The 15,269-nt window shown below is 34.1% G+C and overlaps 3 protein-coding genes across 3 annotated transcripts; 2 read left to right on the top strand and 1 right to left on the bottom strand.

Moving 5' to 3' along the window:
- Window positions 1-1,362: 1,362 nt before the first annotated feature.
- On the top strand, window positions 1,363-3,466 carry TRIADDRAFT_50124 (uncharacterized protein; the record flags this gene model as incomplete). Its single annotated transcript, XM_002111722.1, has 7 exons — window positions 1,363-1,463; window positions 1,667-1,815; window positions 2,062-2,134; window positions 2,370-2,532; window positions 2,620-2,718; window positions 2,904-3,011; window positions 3,098-3,466. 7 exons carry the CDS (start codon window positions 1,363-1,365, stop codon window positions 3,464-3,466), a joined length of 1,062 nt encoding a protein of 353 aa, XP_002111758.1.
- A 1,009-nt stretch (window positions 3,467-4,475) lies between these two features.
- On the bottom strand, window positions 4,476-10,331 carry TRIADDRAFT_24696 (uncharacterized protein; the record flags this gene model as incomplete). The annotated part of the gene is made up of 6 exons (XM_002111262.1): window positions 4,476-4,576; window positions 4,665-4,728; window positions 4,891-5,107; window positions 5,451-5,535; window positions 5,658-5,866; window positions 10,231-10,331. 6 exons carry the CDS (start codon window positions 10,329-10,331, stop codon window positions 4,476-4,478), a joined length of 777 nt encoding a protein of 258 aa, XP_002111298.1.
- Window positions 10,332-12,537: 2,206 nt separating this feature from the next.
- On the top strand, window positions 12,538-13,896 carry TRIADDRAFT_23904 (uncharacterized protein; the record flags this gene model as incomplete). Its single annotated transcript, XM_002111721.1, has 4 exons — window positions 12,538-12,970; window positions 13,065-13,123; window positions 13,206-13,472; window positions 13,726-13,896. 4 exons carry the CDS (start codon window positions 12,538-12,540, stop codon window positions 13,894-13,896), a joined length of 930 nt encoding a protein of 309 aa, XP_002111757.1.
- Between the last annotated feature and the right edge of the window lie 1,373 nt (window positions 13,897-15,269).

The following is a 15,269-nucleotide window of genomic DNA, read 5'->3' as shown; positions in this document are numbered from 1 at the left end:
GTTTATACGCGAACTGCACCTTGAGTCTACAAGAGTATACAGAAGAAAGTACAAGAGTACAGAAAGTGAAGTACAGAAGAAAGAAGAACGCGATCATCCGATGTTATGAAGTACTACAGGATCTGTACCGATTGAATAAAATTCATTTAAGTGTATTTGCAACACAACTTTCTAGAAGTACATTGCATGGTTGTACGCACTCATACAGTTAGATAAATCCTTTCAGGCTTTAAGAGCAACGCCGCCGCTCCTCATTCACAATCGAGTTACTGCCTTTTATACTCCACTCCATCTACGTAGAGTACGATAGTATAAATAGAATAGTAGCTACTAAAGGACCAATATGCTTTTGATATCGATTGCATTGATCACATCATATTAAGGAATATACTGTAGAGATAGGCCTATATTATATTTACTGTGTTCAGGCATAGAATTATCGTTCGCTAGAATATTCTCTTAACTGCTATATGTATTAATTCGCCATCTTCGGAATGCATGTGGCACGAGCTAATGTAGATTATCAATTTTCGCTCTTTGCAGGATTAGTATGCAAATAGTACCTTAAAATGCTCTCGCGTCAAGCTTCAATCGGCCGTTTCATCGTTAATTCTAGCTGGTTAACGTCTACAAGAACTCTTACAAACTCCAGCCATGTGTAAGTTCCTTATTTAGTATAATTGCGTATGATATTATTAATGCCAATGCAGTATCGAACACGTAGCTATTAACTAAGGCTGTACTGGTACGAGTAAGGATTATTTTAGTGTACAATGACGGTGTGATTCATCGGATAACAAATATTAACAGTACTGAGTAATCAGGCCTACTATGTATATTTTATTGTCGTCCCTGAGTTATGTTATGCAATGGAATTTAGTACAGCTATCGCTTGTATCAGTTATATTGTATTAACCTGATGGCCAAATTAATCCCCTTTCATAGGTTAAGGGAGGTATGAGTAACCGAATCAACTGCTATAGTTTGATAAAGATTGTATTTATCATACTCTTCGGCACTTCTTACGAGTTTAGTCTCGTGTACGTCCTACAGATTCACGATGATCGGAAAATACACGTATTAAAAGTTTATCTACTCTATACCTATGGCTTAGTATTTGGCTTATATGCTAGCTAAAGTTCTAGACATTGCTTTGCTTAGCTACCCTGCATGTAAGATGTCCACTGTCCAGTTTCCGGTACTACTGTATATGTACTGATATATCTACTAATAACTGAAGTTAGTATATATACATAGCTAATGCTTGTACGTAGTAGAGTCGAACTTGCACAAATGCCAAGTTAAAGTACTCGTATTAGCACTGATAAAGGTTAACTTTACAGAAAACCAAAAACCGCTATTATGATGCTTAATTTGGGTGGTCCAGAGAAAACGGAAGACGTACACGATTTCTTACTGAGATTGTTTATGGATAAAGATTTGATTCCATTACCTGCACAGAGGTACGTATGTGCGTCTATATTTCAGATAATGGTTCCTATTTTGAATTTTAGTAATGAAAGAAAATAGGAGTAAAATTCTATCATCCCAAATTGATATCGATAAGCATGCACTAGTACATACATGCGTATTAGCCTTTCGTACGCAGATTTAAATACCAATGGTTGTATTAATATTTGCTTCAACTGTCTTGTCGTAATTATAGTCAACTTGCGCCATGGATTGCAAAGCGAAGAACTCCCAAAATTCAGGAACAATATAAGAAAATTGGTGGCGGATCTCCAATTCGAATGTGGACGACTAAGCAAGGAGAGGCAATGTGTAAAATATTGGATGAAGTTTGTCCAGAGTCCGGTATGAATGTTGCCAGAATTTTACAATAGCCTAGCTGGAAGGCACTTCAATACTTTAGCCAGTCCTTACTACTAGTATATATATACATTTTCTTGCGTATTCAAGTCTTATAGATTAATGCATAATTTTGAAATTCGTAATTTTAGTTAAATACTTAAAAAAAAACAATCAGTGATGTGTTAGGACTCAGCTATTAGATTTAGATACTATGCAACCGTTGTTGATTGATTTTATGTCATTTTGCAGCACCCCATAAGCATTACATTGGTTTTAGGTACGCCAACCCACTAACAGAAGACGCCATCGATCAGATTATCAGGTCAGTGATGCTTCTCATTATTATCGTATATTCTTTAGAATGTTTAGTTACTAGTATTTAAGTAATATGTTTCTGAAATTACCATTTTTAAGACTCATACATTGTATGACTTTTACATGACGGCTTTATTCATCGATCATAGCCTCCATAGTCTTGACTACAAAAATTTACAGACAGTATCTTTCTCTATATTCCTCATTATTAGTTGACTAAAGAAAGTTTCTGTTTATGTTAGCGATGGGATTTCTAGAGTAGTTGCTTTTACACAGTATCCACAATATTCCTGCTCTACTACTGGAAGTAGTATCAATGCTATCTATCGTTATGTCAATAAAAATCCTAGCAATATTCGTTGGAGTCTCATCGATCGATGGCCAACGCATCCAGGATTAATTAAGGTTAAATTTAACAAATTTTAAACATCTCTATTGATCATTCAAAATTAATAGTCTTGCCTATAACGTCAGCTGTTTTTATTGACGCAGGCTTTTGCAGCAAATATTCGTAAAGGGATAGAGCAATTCCCTGAAAATACGAGAGACGATGTCGTAATATTGTTTTCAGCTCATTCTTTGCCTATGTCAGTAAGTTCTAATGCAGTTTCGATCCATCCATCATAGCTGCGATAGAAAAATTGTAACCTTTTGTTGATTAAAGAGCTCGATTTTCACCTACCTAACGTAACGTTTTTATGAAACTATCACTTGCAAACATTGCTTGCTGTATTCCACGGTAGGTTAGTGGGCTGACAATTTTATGTTAATTACAGGTTGTTAATCGTGGTGATCCTTACCCGTTAGAGGTTGCATCTACAGTAGAAAGAGTTATGGAAGCATTAAATCATTCTCATCCTTATCGCCTTGTATGGCAGTCGAAGGTAATGGAAACTTCCCATATCATTGATACTTTGTAACCGTTTGGTAGCGTAATTTTTCTAAATGGCAATTTAAAATTGCTTCTTAGGTTGGTCCTTTACCGTGGTTAGGACCTCAAACCGATGATTCGATCAAAGGTTTTGCGAGAACTAATGAAAAGAACTTGTTATTAGTGCCAATAGCTTTTACTTCTGATCACATCGAAACTTTATACGAGTTAGATATAGAATATATCGACGAATTAGCTACTAAGTGCGGAATTAAAAATATTATAAGGGCTGAATCATTAAACGATAGCCCATTATTCATCAGTGCCTTAGCAGATATTGTTGCAAAGCATCTAAAATCTGGTCAACTTTCTACGCGCCAGTTCGCTTTGAGGTGTCCAATGTGTGTTAACCCAATTTGTGCATCGGCTAAGCAATTTTTTACGAATCAATGTAGTGAAGATTCTTAGCAATTTAGAGCTGTACTAAGTAATATAGTAAAATCTTACACCATCAAATTGATGGCTCTTTAAGCATTAAACAGTGTTTTCATAGTCCAAACTATACATGATATTTGTCATATTCGATCAGATTTGTCATTTGTGCATAAATTCGTAACAGATGTTATCAATAAAAATTCTTTTATTTTAATTTCGGGTCTCTAAGAAGTACAGATTTCTATATTTTCTATTATACATACATAATTAGTTAGATAGGCATTTTAGACGAAAACTTATTTGCTTATAGAAAATGTCCTAGCAAGAAATTTTAATATTAGTAAATTAATATGTGCAATATACTCTTTGACTTGAATTTCTACTTGTGCAAGTTGTAATAAACTGTAAAGTATTTAATATAACGGGTGGACTTTAAGAATTTTTTAGAATAAATTTCAGGCGTAAAAATTTCTTCACAATAATAATAATTAACAACTGTGAAACTTGAGTTGTAATAAACTGTAAAATATTTAATGTAGCGGGCGGACTTTAAAAACTCTTTAGAATAATTTCAGGCGGAAATTTTTTCATAATAACAATAATTAACAACTATTAAACTTAACTTACTATACTCGGAAATTATCAGTCTGAAACCATAAAATTGACAATGTATTGCTGCTAAAGTATTCTACTTTCCACTATCACTTCATCGTAATCGTTTTTATCTAAAACCACATGAAGGAATTCGTCTAGCTTGATATTATATAATTTACATAGTATTTACAATTAGGTTATACTAAAAGTTCTAGTGTTTGTAATACAATATAAAGATTGCATCATTTGTTGTAGCATAGCGAAAGTACATCTACTCTTAAACGCAAAATTACTATTACAGCCTAATGTTATATATTCTACTATCAATATTATAGCTTATAGGAGTATATATTTGAGTGATAAGTACACTAGAATTTTAATCGCTTTTAGAAGTGATGCATTAATATCAATAATTCTCTTGATGCTGGTTTCAAATATATTTGCTACGTTACAACAGTTCTATAATCATGTCTACTGCATCAACGAATTTATCACAAACCGCGAAAGGTTTAATACCATGAGCTGATTCATCGCCCTCTCGATATTTACCTATTTAAGTAATAAAGTAAAATTACCTTTAGGTAAGGCTAACGAATAAAAGATACTAGCTTTAGGAGGAATTATGTTATGTATTCACCCGTCTTTACAAGGATTCCTCTCATGCCGATAGCCTGTGCTCCACCAATATCGTCTCTGATATCCTGCCAAGGCATAAAATAAGATTTATTCGTTAACCAATTCGTGAAATTAAATAAACTTGATTACTACGAAGTAAACGGTACAACTTCTGTTATGAGTTAGTAAATTAAAGGATTCGTATTGCATAGCAGTATCGTTAACCACCGTTTATTTTGTGTACTCACATCACCAATCATTATGGTTTCATCAGCTAGTCCGTCAACGCTTTCTAGTGCTGACTGAAAGAAATTGCTTTGAGGCTTGCCAACGACTTTAGCTTCAACTCCAGTAGCATACTCCAAAGCAGATACAAACGGTCCAGGGCCTAACGATAGCCCTTCAAGAGTTTTATAGTATCGTCCTTTGTGAACTGCAATCAGAGATCCAGCATTACCTAAGATTCTAGATATAAGAAAGCATAAAATAATTCAGTAAATACAGTGCAAATTAATACTAAAATTTTAGCAGTATATGCAATAAGAAAGGAAAGTATCCATTCGCCATCAGAGCTAAGTATACTACAGCTAAATCAATTCTGAAGTATAACTATTCAGTATTAGTATTATATAGTACATAAACTTCCAATAATATCAAACGATGGCTTAATTAAAATGAATTAATAAAAGCTACAAGATAAGTCTTCAGGTCTATACTTTCAAATATAATATGAATAGTATCATAGAAAGATGGAGGTGAAATTTAATTGGACTGTTTATTAGTCAGAAGATTCTGTACTTAGATGTACCGAAAGGCCTCGTTCATAGTTTGGTAATTGAATGAGTCTGGCGATAAGCCAACCAATACACCATTTGGGTTGCTTGTAGGAACATCTATAATTATATATAAGAATCAAGTACCTTTATTTATCGAGAATGTTCGACATTGAATATGGCCAAAATTTTATGTTTCATTTTGAGACACAATTACGAAAAAGTCGGTAATATGGTTCTACCTTGAAAGTCTTCTCTTGCTTCGGGCTGCAGCATTAGCATAGGTCTAATATTGTTCTTTAATACCATAATCTTAGCAGCAGTTAAAGATGTAAAAATCTCCTCTGTTCGAACGCCAAATCCTAAATTATTTAGTCGATCAACAAGAAGTCGTTTCGATTCTTTCGTTGTGTTCGTAACAAATCTCAACTTTAGGTTGGTCCTTCGCAATCTTTAACAAAATACAATCCAATAATTACTCATTGCGTTACTTTAATTAACCTGTTACAGCTGTATGAACATATGAACGTTCAGTACGTTAATTAGACGTAAATCCAAGCTTTTATGTAATGCATTTAAATGATGGACTGCACTACATCGTAACACTATAATTAACTTTTTACATTAGTTCATAATTGTTATGATAGTCACTATTACAATGGGGGAATAATATTACTGATTTAGATTTGCACATTTCACATTCCATCATCGACTCTCAGAATATCATGGTAAAACAAAATTAAATGAAAGAAAAGGCTGTTTATTTGTTCTTTCTATGCTGGTTAGAAATTTAACATTGGACAAGAAACCGTACTTGAAGGTGGAGTACCATGAGCAGTTTTAATTAACTGTAAATATCTTTATACTTCATAACTAATTCACGATTCTCGACCATTCTGTGTAGGTAAGACGTACATATAGACCAGTAGTAAGTGCGATATGTTATCGTAAGATTGATTTGGCAAAGTTGCTAAATTACCTAAGTAATCCAGTAATGCATTTTAAACACACAGCTAGTTTAATGTCTTGCATGTACTTGTTCATAAAAATTTATTTATTGTATAAGAACTGTTTTGGTGACATGGTAATTCATTTCATGTACTATGGCATTTTTTAATGAATTACAAATTACTGTATAAGAGTTGAAAAGTCCAAGGCGAAGTTACAGTCTTAAATATTAGCATAATAATTTCCGTCATCAAATTAATATAAAATCAAGCTGTCATGTTTCATGGTTATGTTAAGCAGGCACAACAGAGCAACGATGAGTAAAAACGTTGGATGAATGAAATTTTAGTAGTGGAGAAATCTTATACTAGTATCGTACCGTATACAAGTGTGTGTTGTCATTTTCCATTAGAAAAGGCAATACATTAGAGTAATTTAATTTAATTCAATTTTACTTTGATTATTACTATCTGATCAAATCATCGTCAGCAGTGTAATAGGCAGTATACTGTACAGTATGTTAAATTATGATTACTATCCGATTAAATATTACATATATAGAGTCTTTGTTTAACACATACATTACAAACCAGCAGTGAAAATATTACTGGTAAAATACTGTACATGATAGTAATATGAATTAAAGAAGATTTTGCTGATGTGTAATTATGTGCCATAAGAGGATGATAATTAAGTTATATTGAATATAATTATTATCAATATACGATTGTGAGAAGCGTAAATAAATACTAATTAATTAAATAATCTAATCGATATTGTACGCATGGTGCGTAGAAACTCAAATTAGGATCTTTATAGCTTCAGTTTAGCGACATTATAATTAGTTTTATGTCTATAAAAACAATAAAAGCTGATTGTTTTTAAATTTATTTGCATCTTTGCGTAAGTTTAATGGCTTTATAAATGTATAAATGATCGTAATCAATGTCTGTGAGTAACTACTGTACGCGTATAAGGTAAGGGCAAAGTACAGTAGGTAAACAATTATTGATTTGCAAACGCTGTAAAATTAATCAAGTTCATAGCCATGGAGTTAACAAGCTAAAATTCGGTTTTATGATTATATTATTTTCGTTTGCAGGTACAGTCCATTATCTAGATTATTAATCAAGATTCTATAATACTGAAGCTATGCGTGCTTCAACTTAGTTTGCAAACAAAATTGTAAAGACTTGATAAAAGGAGATAAGTGCTTACTTGTAATTACAGTATTACCTATCACTATGTAAACTATGCGTAACACATACACAGTACAATTACAGTACAGCCTTCAGTAAAAGCCCATTACTAGTAATACAGTATATTAAGGTAAAAATAAACTAAAACTCCCAAGTGTAAAAAGTGTAAAATGAAAAGTGATAGGCCAGATACTGATCATATGTTAGCTATGACTGTTTTGTGTAGGGTGCTATTCGACCATAAGCTATTATTATTATTAAAAGGAAAAAAGAACAAAGCAGAATGGTGCCTTATACTTAATCTTGTCATTAACAATTTATAAGATTGGCTACGCCATCTCTAAAAAAGTCTCGATAGTTTTAAATTGAGGAATATGTCGTTCTATCTGCCTTACTTTGTTCATTCTAAAAGTCTACACGTACAATTCAAACTAACATGAATGCGTAGTTGTATACCATGAAAATATAATGATATACGACGTAATTTACAGGCTAGTATGCACAATTAAATTAAATTAAATAAAAGGGTAGTCCGTGTTGTAGTAAGGAACAAAATTGTCGAAAATTAAGATTGGTCGTACGGTGCTTGCTGCAACACAGTAGTGTGTTTGTAGAAGGTGTATATAAAACCTTGTATAAAATAGCTTCATTAAATCATGCATTGTAACATAGCGTACCTAAATAGCAATTATAATTAATTATTAAACATTGAACGCTTAAGCTGACATAACAACCGAACACAAAGTATTACCCCATTCATTAATGAATTCATTGCACTCATTACTATTGAAGTATTACGAGTACGAATTATTACGTGAGGTAGAAATCTTTAAAATTTTTTAAAATGGCGCTACCTAAAGTTCCGATCAGCAATTTAGAACTGAACTCGCAGTCAATAAAATCCATTTCACGGTATGGGTGCGTTACTTCTTGATACAGTCATGAAGAAGAAGGAGCACCAGAATGAGCGTATACTTATTGCCTATTACATACGTTAAGCAATACTTACAAATATAGAGAGTGAAGGAGCAATACTGTAGATAAAAGTACTGTAGTAAGATATTTAAACGATATTCTTTTATAAATGTTGTGTTTTCAATCATAGCAGCTGACAATAAAACAAAGTAATAATTTGCTCGTACGTCTAATTTATATAGTATACGAATTAATATCTATTTATGTATAACGGAAACTTGCGAAGTAGTGACATTGTTGCAATTGGGATTTGAATTGTGGAACATTGACAAAAATTTATGCATCGCCAATCGGCCATCTAAAACCAATTCCTTCATCAAGTTTGATGCTAAAGAAATAACCCCTGATCCTTCGTGAACTGCAAGGTTACAAACCTATGCAGCACTATTTCACTTTAAATATTATTATTATTATTATTATTATCCACGCTAAACAGTTGAAACAGATACGGTGTGAAATCATTTCAAAATATCAAGGACCACTACAGGAGAAGTCTTCTTCCAGTACTGTTTTCCATGCCTGTACAGAAGGTAATCAATCAACCTCAAGAACTGCAGTTCGGCATAAATTGGATCAATACTCTTTTATGAAATAGAAACTAAGTACTGTACAGTCCACCAAGTTTACGCATTCTAACACCATTTTGTTTGGCAAAACATTGCTATATACTGCACTATGAGAGTGGATGATATAACACTTCAGAACATATCGGAATATCATGCATGATTAGGACTGACAGCATGATACTAAAAATATCAGTATGCTTTCTAGCATCGTTAGAACCAGTGGTGAGTGTAATATGTCGCCCTTTACCAGCACTCGATATTGCAATTTTATCGAATTGAATTTTGAAAAGAAAAAAACGAAAGCTGCACAGCGAGGATTCGTTACGGTATAAATTAATTAAAAGCATAAGAAATGGATAGTTGCTTAACCATATTGTATAATTAGTTCAACATGTACTTTGATGGAACGCTTTATCGGTTGCTCAATCTACGTCGACGCATTGCAGTTGGCATTGCAGTGTAAGCGAGCAGCCGACATACTTCAATCAGGCTGATTTCACTGCGTATGTCAACGATTGAATGACGGAAGGAGACACTACTCACAACATTTAAGTAGTCTGTGATGGCTGCGGTATCATAAAAGCAATAACAATAACAAAAAATTAAATATCATACTGTACAAATACCGTTGCATCCTTGGCCATGAAGGATAATTTAGTATAGAAATGGAAGTTATTGAACTTTTTTTAGCTACGATTAATTGGTTTAAATTTCAATTCACAGTGGTAAAACTCTATGACATGAAATCTGAATTGGAGGCGGATTGAAGTGCGTTGGTGTCAAGAACTGTTACGTTTGACCGTTTCAGACGTCAGGGTGAAATGACCTGTTAGGAGTGGAGCATAAATTCAATGAACGATATCCATATCCCGTAAAATTACGTACTATGGAAAAAAAACTGAAAAAGATCGTTTGCAAGCATCCATCGCATTTTTCACTGAAAATATCTTTCGCTGACGAACAACAATACATTCATGATGGGTCTTTCATCACCCTTCAACAGAAAATATAATTAATTGATCCAGGATTAAAGTACTGTATTTACTTATGAAAGTAACTGGGCATGCAAGTCCAGCAATGCATTCAAATCAACTGTAGTTGAACAGTTTAGTTAAGCCAATTCTAACCTGTCCAGTGCTTCGATAGATCCTGCAATAACTTGGTTTTCAACGTGTAATGTTCCACTAAGATCGATTAAAATACAACTAATGCGCTTTCCTGCCGCCATCGTTTGCAAGCTTTGAACGAATTGAATGACAATCAATGTTAGCAGTATGGATTTGACCGAATGCGGGTTGTGTGATGTTGGTCAACTTTTATTATTATTGCTATCACTGTAGTTGACCGAGCCGCCTGAGCGAGTGCCGAGTGCTACAGTACAGTACTCGCTCGCGATCAAGTGTATCAAGGTTTCGATGCAACAGCTACGGTTCCATCAGTACACTGCTGTTACAGCGTCAGCTTGTTGAAAAAAACTACAGTACCGTGCATTGTAGTATACAGTGCAGAGTACTGTCGCCATGTACTGTACATGTGTACACTGTAAAGAGCGCTCCACATTTTTTTCTGAACCCCATAGTACGGTATTATGTACGATGCTGGCTTGTGAGAAGTGTATAGTACTGTACTGTACGTACCTCTACCTGTAGTGTTTTTCTATCACTATCTGAGAAATGGGCGGCTTTATCGAACAGGGCCCTCTTTTTTATCCAGGGGGGAAATTTCTGTCCGTGGTTTTCACGCTGTAGTCTTATAAAAACGTCAATTGACATTTTAACTACCCAAAGCGTTGACAGAAATGCATAGTACGTACCTCTACCTGTAGTGTTTTTCTATCACTATCTGAGAAATGGGCGGCTTTATCGAACAGGGTCCTCTTTTTTTATCCAGGGGGGAAATTTCTGTCCATGGTTTTCACGCTGTAGTCTTATAAAAACGTCAATTGACATTTTAACTACGCAAACCGTTGACAGAAATTCCCCCAATCTTGAACGTAAAGTCATTAATAGAGTATACTACAGTGAAAATGGTAATAACAGACCGTAAATTCCGACGAGTTGCTCTTTCTGCTTACTGTAATCATGCAAATTAGCCTACTCAGATGAGGTCAGTGGAATCTAAATTCTACTGCACGGTAGAAGCAATTGTTGAACACTGAATGAGAGAGGGTATGTAAACAGGTGACCGAGGTCACGATATGCCGCATAGCCTATGCGCAGTGGGTACTGTACCGTGAATATTTCCCCTATTTTACCCTTTCTACTCTACAGTACAGTACGTACGATTATGCCAGTTTGTAGCACTCTACTATACGATGACGGCTGAGGTTTTCAGTCTGATCAGCAGCACAGACGTACAATACTGTGCAATATGCTCAGTCATTGCTATGAAAAAATGGGGTTGGATTGTCGCTGCTGCTGCTCTCTGTTCACGCAATCCACTAATCCAGTACCTGTACAGTACTGTACTGTACAGTGTACAGTACGTACGGTAGTTCATGTACGGGGAAAAATACGGTAACCAAGATCGGGCCAGACCCTTAAAAGAGAATATCTAGCCACTCCATAGCCAAGAGCCAAGAGGCAAAATTGACGGCAGCAACGCTAGATGCAACCATTCTGCTGTCTAATGTGATCGCGCTCCATTCGTCGAAAACTGGAATTCAAGCCAAATTGACTGCAAGACTGGATGCCATCTATCCAGACTGACAAGATCACATATTAAGTTTAGAAGAGTACTGTACGTCATAAAAGTTTCTCACTTTGCAAGCAAGTATTCACTTCTACTGCATACGGTCTTTTGCCAGCGTTGTGGCGGTGATTAAAATTGAAATTACGCTGATAACTTATTGCAATCATCCGAGAGAGAACGGATAATTCGTTCCATCCAATTCTTCCTAGTGGGAAAAAGCAAGAAACAATCAACCAACCAACGTTGACCTTTGTTATAAATAAACGATCCATGGTTAAAAGTAGCTAATTTATTGGTCATTAGATAACAACTTCATCTACTCAGAGTAATGATTAGAATTCATTCCAAGCAACGATTGGTTGAATGATGCAATAAAAATTAATGACGTGAAGATATTCGATCTCGCGATCAATGTCTTCAACTCACTGTCAAATCTGATATCGTATAGTAAGTGAATTTGAATTTGAATTCGCTTGGAGGGAATTATTACAATCCCATGTTGTAACACTAAATTATTACCTGGCAAAGACCGGAACTTGATTGCTATACTGTAAAGTACTATATTGTACTCTACATATTTAGATACAGTATCTGTTATTACATCGTGATAACGTCGTCCATTGGCGATTCGCGTATTGCACACCATCACCTTATTAGAGTATCAATTTATTCATATCCTCACATTTGGATTATTATTATTATTATTATTACTAGCATACACTTTATTCATCGAAAGCACAACCATGTCAGAAAAAATTGAATCACTTGGTTGGGATGATTTAGATAAATTCAAGTATTATACTATTGGACCTTCTATTTATTTTGGTATACGATTTACTTTATATCCTGCCAATCTAATCAAAACACGATTACAAGTACAGAGAGGTACTGGGATTTATACCGGCACTTTTGATGCATTCAAAAAGATACTGCGTTACGAAGGATTACGAGGCTTATATAAAGGATTCCTTGTCAATTCAGTTAGTTTAGGTATTGGCCAGATTTACATTACTGCCTACGAGATTGTTAGGCAAAAATTACAATCAAATTATGTTAGCGAAGCTACTCGAGGCTTTGTTGCTGGTGGTGCGGCTTCCGTTATTGCTCAATCATTTGGAGTACCGATTGATATTGTGTCACAAAAACTAATGGTACAAGGTCAACAGGCACCGGAAAGTTATACCAGTCACTCACCTTCTTCAAAGAAGGAAATCGCTAATCAAGATCAATACGATAGAAAGAGCAAAGCAACCACAACCATTGCAAGTAGACACACGACTGATCGTCCATTCGCCATCAGAAATCCTGCAGCAGCAGCATCATCATGCCGTCTTCCAGTCAAAAATCGACCAAAACTATAAATTCGCCTCAATTTCGTTCATTATATACTCTTAGTCAGCAAGATGCCAAGTTAAAATCGGCTAAAACTATCGCTAATGAAATTTGGAAAGCTTACGGAATACGTGGATTTTACCGTGGATACTTAATATCTATCTTAACATTTGGTCCTAGCAGCGCAATTTGGTGGGGTTCTTATGCTGCCTATAACAACTTATTAAGCAAATTTATACCTCCTAATACACCGCATCTAGTGGCACAAGCTACTGCTGGGGCCACAGCTGGTATCACGTCAGCGGTTCTAATCAATCCAGTTGATGTTATCCGTACCAGAATGCAGGTAGATAAAATTAAAAGTAATTGAAAATAGATGAAAAGCAGAAAAAGTACCAATTGATAAACTAATTGAAAGAATAAACTTTGCAATATTAATCTTATAAGTGTATTACGGTACTTATTTGAATGGTGTTCATAGTGCAATTAGAGCAGATTATAAGCTCATTTACCTTATTCTTTGTTCAGTTGATCAATTTTAGATGTAACTGTACTAATTTTGCTTTCTTACCGATTATCTGATCGTCGTCATTCATCAGGTACTGGATACTAAATCTATCATTGCAACTACAAAGACTTTAATACAAGAAGAAGGTCTAGCTGGATTTACAAAAGGGATGAGCGCCAGAGTTATTTCTATGGCCCCGTCAAGTATTATTATAATTATCAGTTATGAAACTATTAAGAATTTAAGTGCCAAAAAGAAATGAATTTGTTTATCGAATTGTATCTGAATATATATATTATACACTGAATGAAGATACCACAAGAAATTTGTATGATAAATACTCAATTTGTACTCTACGATATCTTTTAGTCCATCTTACGAAAGATGATAGATATTTTGTGAAATGCTTTATCCATCCTTATTTTATATTATTAAAGATTAAAACGCCATGGAAATTGAATTACAGTTACACTATGTACTCTTGAGATATTGTTCTAACCTACCTTTTGCAATGTGCGGAAATTTCCTGTGAATGAATACGTTTTTAATGGATAGCATTTTATAATTATTCCATGCGACACATTTACAATATACCTTTAAAATGAATAATTACGGTACTTTGTAAATTGCTAACACAAACGTCATCTTACGACTTGAACTCAGGTTGGCTCACGTAATGGATCAATCTTTTGCAATTCCAAAAGATTAGTTATAAATATTATTCTTATTTAGCAAACAAACTAGATCGTTACATAACAGAAATGTGATACTCTGATAAAGGAAAAATGTGTAGACCACTCGCTATAATATCAGTAAATTTCCTGTTACAACGTTACAAGTAAATAATTACTTGATTCTATTCGGTTGGTGTTAATCAATCAATTATTTTATATTAACTTTGCTGATTATAGATTAACAATATGATAGTGATAATACTTAAACTAATCTAATCAATTCCAAAGTACCTTGAAAAGATTTATCAACGTCACAAGATATTTTATCTATTTTAAGTTGTAACTAGTCAATTATTGAAATGAAGATTACAGATACGGGTTCTATATGACATTTAGTTATGGATTATTATTTAATTTTATTTCTGGCTGAGATACAGTAATTTTAGTAACGTAAGAAACATCTTTGGATATTTGTTGATCGTGTAGCTGCTATGCTACATCTTACTGTGACTGTACAGTATATCTTGGATGTAAAGTCTTAAGGTAATGAGATTAACAGTACGTATATGCGGTATGCTTTTAGACAAATGCAGTTGTTGTTATATTAAAATCTGGCAATAATATTATCTGATATCAGTGATATGCAATAATGTTGTTATTGCTCACAAAACTAAGCCTCGATTGGATTATTTTACTATCATACATGTATTGTGCTTTTACATGGCCAAATTTTGTACATCTTTCCTGCATTTTTCGGATAATAAAATTGATATTGATGATATGTATGATTCCTTCTTATTTCAAGTTTGTTTAATTGTAGATAATAAGAGTAGTACAGGGAAATGCGTAAGCGTTAGAAATGACAAGAGTTATTATCTTTATGCCTGATGCTTACGAGTACACAGTATATTTAGTCACATACAACAGCCACTCGTTGTACCACATCAATTATATTCATTCT

This window comes from Trichoplax adhaerens, genomic scaffold (assembly GCF_000150275.1).
Source record: "Trichoplax adhaerens TRIADscaffold_4 genomic scaffold, whole genome shotgun sequence".
Lineage (NCBI taxonomy): Eukaryota > Metazoa > Placozoa > Uniplacotomia > Trichoplacea > Trichoplacidae > Trichoplax > Trichoplax adhaerens.
This window is presented reverse-complemented; position numbering and strand designations above follow the sequence as displayed.